This window comes from Lottia gigantea (assembly GCF_000327385.1).
Source record: "Lottia gigantea unplaced genomic scaffold LOTGIsca_149, whole genome shotgun sequence".
Classification (NCBI taxonomy): domain Eukaryota; kingdom Metazoa; phylum Mollusca; class Gastropoda; family Lottiidae; genus Lottia; species Lottia gigantea.
In genome coordinates this window covers 100,052-107,563 of record NW_008707778.1, presented here as the reverse complement: position 1 = coordinate 107,563, position 7,512 = coordinate 100,052, and the positions used below count along the sequence as shown (strand labels likewise).

Genomic DNA, 7,512 nt, shown 5'->3' with positions numbered 1-7,512 from the left:
GCTCTAAATGTCTTTATTATATCTATATAACTTTACAATATGTCGTGACCTATTTAAAATATTGACAATATGAATAAGAAAATAATTGGAATCCCATCCTCCTCCTCTCCTGCCCCGTCCACATATCTTTTTGTCTATATCTCACCTTACAATAATTGTTGCCACGTGGAAATGAAAATTCTATGGTCTATAATGAAATATTGATTTTCTATGACAATATGTAGAAGTAATTGTAGGCAGGTATATTGAACTAGTCATCAATGACTCTATGACTAACTTATCATATATTTCATTAGTAATCATAAACGTTCCCATCTACTGCCTTCAGAGACCAGAGTTCTAACTGTACTTTCCAGTTTTTAAATTAGGACAAAGCAAAGTGTAAATTGTGTTTCAAAAATTTGAATTTCTTTTGTTTAGTTTCCTTTGATGAGTGTCCATTTTCGAAAAATTTCGGGACACTTTAATACAGGAACTAAATAAAAATACATACACAGGATATTTTAGTTAAATAATTGTGATTCCACTTCTCAAAAAATATTTGAGATTTTATACAAATTGGAATATTGGTAAATTTCAAGAGCAAATTTGATACAAAATGTGTGTACTATATATTGGAATACATTGTATTTGAAAGAATTAGTGATAAAGGACAAAAATCTTAAAGAGTAAAACACATCATAAGTTCAATAAGGAAAGTTGTTGTGATCGGTTTATTAGGTTTCGTGATTTTGTTGTGGAAGTGCAAGTTTTTCGTGCTGATTTTGTGATAAGGAGTATATTTCTGATCTAAAATCAAAATGCCTGCTAAACATCAAATTACTCAGAAATTAAACCTAAATAATTCAGACATGAACATGTGTAGTTTGATTTATTTTAAAAGGTAAGGACTTTACGCTGTAAGTTCACTGGATATTCAGTGTTTCATAAAACGGGGTATGCTTACCACTCAAGACACCTGATACCACTTCTGATTATAAAATAATTTCCCCCTAAGTTGGCAATGCATGGAATTGTCTAGCTCTGTTTTTTCATATCCTTTTTTTATTTTTATGTACTTTTATGTTCTACAGATGTTCATATTGTATTATATATGTACAAGCATTAGCTTGTTCTTCTACTGTCGTTTTCACGTCCTCCCCAAGCATGGTTTTGCTGTGAAGATTTCAAGGATGTGTTTGTTCATGTCCTCCCCCCCCTTACAAATGGTTTTGCTTTATATGTTTGAAGGATATTTTTGGTATATGTCCTCTAACACATGGTTTTGCTTGTTTAAATGTTTAAAGAATGTGTTTGTGTTTTAGAATGGATGAGGATGACTATAGAGGAGAAAGTGAGGTGGAACCAGACAGTGATCATGATGATATTGAAGAAGAATCTCAACTGAGTCGATGGCTGGCCAATACCAACACTCATCACTTCTCAACGGTCAGTTTTCTTACTTTTCTATTTCTCTTTCAAAATCAAGAAAAAAGCCACAGATATCTGTAAATGGAAACTTTAAAATAAATTTAAGAACTGAAATTTTCACACTTTCTAAAAAATATCTATCCTTCAAAGTTTTTAAATTTGAACGAGTGAAATATATTTTCAAATTGCAAATAAAAATTTGTAATACATAAAAATGCATAGCAATTTCCAAGAGTTTTTGCTTCTAAAGAGTTGATTTGTCTTGGTTTTTCAAGACACTCATAAAGCAGAAACTTCATTTTATCAATTTCTCAGAATACATACCAGGCAATCAAAATGGCGGGTTGACTAGGGATTATTTAAATCAGCAGCTCTCGTTCTAACCTAAATTAACTGTCAAATAAGTTTGTGTAATTTTCCTTCCTGGAAATTTGCTTGTGCCAAATGTCTGAGACTAAAGTGTTTTGTTGCCAGATATAGTCTAGTCCAAGTAACAGTGCTGCCGAGAATCAACCCAATGTTGTTGTTTTTTTTATTACCTCCAACACCCCCCCTCGCCGATTTTGCCCCTATTTGTACCTGTGTTCTATGAGAGTGACGCAACTAGTCCACCACCTAGTAAAGTTTGTTAAAATGGATAGATTATAGTATAGTAAATTACATTATTTGGGAAACAGTTCTGTATCCATGTTGAATGAGGAAATTGCAAGACTGGCATTATTAATGGCCAATTTGAGTCCAAATTGAATTTTATAACGTGACATTGAAATAGGTAGATAAGAGAAAGCAGACACAGTTCTCGGGGTAAAATAGAATTATGATTCAATAAACTTCAGTCACTTGACAATTGATAGAGCCAAATTCAATTATCAAGTTCATCTTGTAGGAATTTTAGATAAATATTTGGACAATTTGAAATGGAGGAAGTTGGCATTTGGCAAAAAACATTTGAATAATGTACTCAGAGCAAGCAAGATGTGTTCTGTCTCAAAACTAAAGAGAGAGAAATTTGAAAGATATTATGAGATAATAATTCAATACCCCTTTTTCAAAAAATGTTTAGTTTGAGACAATATGATATAAATGCAAATTGAAATATTTCCATTCATTTCTCCACATGCCATCCATGATCTGATGAAATTGTTAAGCATTGTTTAATGATCAATGTGGCAATAAACTTTCCACACTTATATGAACAAAATTTGACTATTTTTCAAGATAATGCCTTAATTGTCAATGATGCAGATCCCAGAAGGCATTTGGATAGGACAACAAATGAAGGGCATTTCATTTTCTACAGTATTGATAATCCTGCACTGGACACCATTCCTCATCTTATGACACTTGTAATCCTTGCACCAAGACAAGTTAATTTAGAGTATGAATCAGAGTTGAGACTATAGAATGTTGTTAATTCAAGCTGCTATTGATTTTTCTTGTTAAGTTTATTCATGGAATGACTGGAACTCAACTCTGTAACAACTTGTTGCAGGAATTCCCAATGTGTCATCCCAAAAGTTGTGATTTATACCTATTGTCTGAGCAAGTTCATTGGAATATCAACTTTTACCCATTTTATTAAAGTGAAATTGAAAAAAGCTTCAAATCAAAACTGATAATCTTAAAATGATTTTGTGTTGATAAATATATGAATTGAAATTTGAATAACCAATTCCAATCTCTTTCTGCTGCCAGTGTTCTAACTTAGTTTTCAGTGGTTGCCCATCAGGGTCCTGAGACTGGGTGTAAAAATAGGGAGCAGACTGACTTAATGGATGACAACTGTCTAGGTTGAATTAAAAATGTGACAGCTTTGTGGAAACACTTATGCATTTTTAGATTTAATTTTTTTTTTCAAGAATAGAACTGATTTGAAGCATCCTGATTTATATTGTGAAGTGAAAATTTATAAAAATCTCAGATTTCAACGCCATTATCTGACTTTAGTTTGCTTGTCTAATCTCAAACCAGACTTCTATCAATGGTGGACATTTTTTATTAATAATTTACAATATGTCAACACATTGTCAATCATTGATTTAAACAACCAATCAGATTCATTGTTAGATCTGTGATTGATATTATCAACCAATCAAATCAATTGTTAGATAAAGTCTACTTGATAGAAATGACTAATAAAACCAAGTCAAGTCAAGTGGAAACATGAAAATTACCATTAAATGTATTTGTGAAATTGATTTTATTCTGGTTCTTGTCTTTTCTCTTATGTTATAGTCATTTCCTCAAAGACTTTCCTATGAAATTAGGGGTGGGGGAGAGAGTGAAAGTAAGCGCCACAGGATTGATTAGGGGGTTACAGACAATTCTTTCACTATGTGCAATTATAAAGTATGGACATACTTATTTAGATACCACCAACCAACTGGGAAAGGAGTAGTCTATTATGAGAGGAAGTTGTTATTAAGTTTGGAAAACCTCCAGGGACTCTCACATCTAGACAACTAGAAATTATAATATCAAATTCTTGACTTTCATAAAATTTATCAATATTATCTTCCAACATATTTATATTCTTGGTCAGTCTAACACAGGAGTTTTCAACCTGGGAGGAAATTTGTGTTGTCGCTTTGTAGTCTAGCATAAAATTTTTGGACAATTATAATTTAAGTCAATTTATTCAGTAAGGCTATAAGCTTGTGACAAAGAAAATGCCAAAATTCACCATGGCTCTTCCATAGTTCCCCAGAATTTATGATCTCAACTTAGAGCAGTAATGAGTGCTATATTAAGTTAGTAATCTTAAGCTGAATTTTTCCTGAAGAGATTTTAGAGATGTGTGTCTTTCATTGTGTGGTACAAAAAATGAGAGTTTTTGTTGTGGTAAATGTAGAGCGTTTGTATATAAACATATCATTAAAACTTAACTAGAACTCTCTAACTTAATTATGAAAAAACTGATCTTTCACACTTAAAGTTAGGCTTCCCACTTTATTTCTTTACACCATTAAAAACTTTGATGCTGTGTTGACAAGAAATGCTGGATTTATAAACTTATTTATAGACAACATTTTACCCCAGATTCAGTAGGTGAATTATCACATCATGATACTTTACTTTTTCCAACTTATGTCTAGCAGACCACAAATTCAATTTTTTGCTAAGAAGCCATTAATTTGTAAATTTGTACACAAAATAAAACATAACAGAAGACAATCAATCATAGTTAAAGATTTGTGCTTATGATGAAATACAACATATGGCACCTTATTGTTAAGCAAACAACAATTCAACATGCTAGAGGCCAATGATGATCAATCCAACATAAAATTTTAAAAACTATTTGTTATTTATGAAGGGGGATTCAAACCTGTGGCACTTTGTAACTATTTGGTCAGTTGTCAGAGAGTGCGTAGTTTAAGATTCTTGATCCAATTAGCTTTGAGAAATTTGATTGGTTAACATTTTCACTGGGAGAAATTTACCAATAAGTATTGGTCAGACAGTAAATTGTCAGACAGTCTGAATTTCATGATTTGAGCTAGCTTTCTAAAGATCTTATGGGTTAATATTATAATTGTGAAGAAAGAAAAATATCTTAAAGTTTTAGTTTCAAAATGCAGTCAGCAGTTTATTCAGATTGCATTAAGACAACTGAAGTTAACGCTGCTTAACCACCAGCGGAGACATGACTTAAGTCAGATTACTTTGACTGTCTGAACGCTACTTGCTAACATTATGTCATGTCTACACATTCCTCTAAAATAATTCCTATATTATTAACGTTATTAATGTTTTATGACCTGAACTTCCTGATAACTTCTGAGGTAATGTCAAAGCTTACTTTACTTTTATGTCCGTCTGATCACAAGGATCACAATAGTAAACCAGGCTTAAAGAATTGTTGATAGTTGTCGTCTTAACACACTATTAGAAAGCATTCAGGAGTTTTTTTTAAAATAGAAGAGAAGCCATCTTTAATTAGAATACTTGAAGAGTTGAGAAAGAAAGTATGTCAGAAATATCATTTTACACTTTTCTCTCTTTCTCCTTCCTAACAGCTGTTCTCAAGTCATTAATGGCTTTTTAATTAACTAAGATTTATAGTTCTAACCATTACACTAATTATCCTATTACTCTTAATTGATAGATATGAATATTAATTACATCTAATTAGCTTATGAATATGCATTAAGTATTAAGTGCTGTTGTATTTGTTATTCTTGAGTAATTTAAAAGGTTTCTTTCACAATATATGATTTTGGTGGGTTTGGTCTGTATGTTCCTAACCTCAATTCCACATATACTATGCATTACTTTATCAAAAGTCCATGGCTGTGTCAATTCCTGTCACTAATCCCTTGAGTCTTTTTAGCATCTAATTTAAACTGTTGGACTATCATATGCTAAAAACGAATTTCAACAATTTCATATAAGGACTTGCTGAAATTTATAATTTTGGTACTGCCGTCTTTGACTAAAGAGCTTTCTAAACTTTTAGTGCTTAAATTGTTACTTCCATGACCCTGTCTTAGAGTGTGGACATGACAGATAAAGCAACATTATTGGTGCATGGTTCTTCCTGATACAATATAGTCTGAAACATCTGCCTCTATTCCAGCCTCTGATAGCTATTTTGACATGATATACACTTATTAGTAACATAGCTGAAGGGAGTGGAAGACTTGCAGAATTGAGTCTTGGACAGCGGCGGAGCCAAAGGCAGGGCAGAAGGGTCACCTCAAGTAAAGTTTTCAAGAATAAGGTCCCTTATCTGGCTTTCAAAATTTGTATTATTGTACATTGGGAAACCTGTGAACCTCCCTTGACAATTCTTTGGCCCCTAATTGTCCCCCCCTCTCCCCTATGTGATGAGTCATAGAAGCACAACTGTATACAATGTCTGAATATTAGCTCACTCCCACATAAAAATATTTCTGCAGCCATTATGAATAGAAAGACATGACTTTTTTCCTGTTAAGAAAATATTTAGTCAAGATTGTGCTATAGATCAATAATTTACTGGAAGAAAACTGATACTCTGCATTATTTTTATGGTAATCTCCAGTTCTAGGCTAAAACATAGGAGAAATAATTGGCCTTGTATCGACAATACAGGAGGGTCGTTGAATTGTTTGTATGTGCCAGTCATGTCTGGCTTTAAGCACATCTTTTATGGTAATCTATGATCTAAGCTTTAACATAAGAAAGATAGTTGGCATTGTATTGCCAATACACAGGAGGACAGTTGATCTGGTTGTATTGGCCAGTCATGTTTGGCTAAAGCTGAAATGTTTTGAAAGTTTTATGCTACAGAGCACATTTTCTTTGAAAACTTTGATCTAGTTTGAAAAGTGTTTATGTTATTCTTAATATTCTGACTATTGGTATTGATATATATATATATCCCAGTCATGTGCAAGCCTAGCTTTCTATATTTTGCAAATCATATCTGACTGAAAGTGACAAATGTCTTGAATATTTGGTAAATTAATTAAGTTAAGATATATTCATATTTTTTGATTTTAATATGTTTAGTCATTCTTTCAAAAAACCTTTTTTAGTAACAAACTTTCTCCTCGAATGATTTCTTTCAAATAGGTTACTGGGTTATGAAGACTATTGAAATGACAAGTATAACCAAGACTACAAGAATTGTTTTCTTAATGCACTGTAAACTGTATTGATTGTCTGGATATAAGAGGCTACTTTCAGACCAGATCACCGTGACTTTTTCTGGACGTTATTAGATTAGTTCTTCTCTGTGGTTTTCTGGTGTTCTGTCATTATATCAATACTGAGAGAACAGTAATAAAAATATTAGTTTATTTCATTAGATATTTTGTTTTCCAGGAATTTTTCCATTCGTCTTTCAATTAGATATATCTTTTTATCAACTTATGATTCAGGAGTTTGTTTTTTAGCCACTCAGGTCTGCCTGGTTCAAAAAATGTCTTCAGTCTGACTGTTTTCAAAGCAACTTATAATTGAAAATTGTCTCAAATAAGAAATTTGATATGAAATTCCACAAATTTTGGTTGTAATCTGTTGAAAACTTCAAAATATCTTGCTTTGATTTTGATCCCATCAGGAATGGGATAATTGAAACATATGATCTATTCATAATAAATGAAAAGAATATAA

The 7,512-nt window shown here is 32.0% G+C and overlaps 1 protein-coding gene across 1 annotated transcript; it reads left to right on the top strand.

Annotated features, from left to right (window-relative positions):
* Positions 1–800: 800 nt before the first annotated feature.
* On the top strand, positions 801–3,485 carry LOTGIDRAFT_173108 (hypothetical protein; the record flags this gene model as incomplete). Its single annotated transcript, XM_009050293.1, has 3 exons — positions 801–883; positions 1,305–1,428; positions 3,270–3,485. 3 exons carry the CDS (start codon positions 801–803, stop codon positions 3,483–3,485), a joined length of 423 nt encoding a protein of 140 aa, XP_009048541.1.
* Between the last annotated feature and the right edge of the window lie 4,027 nt (positions 3,486–7,512).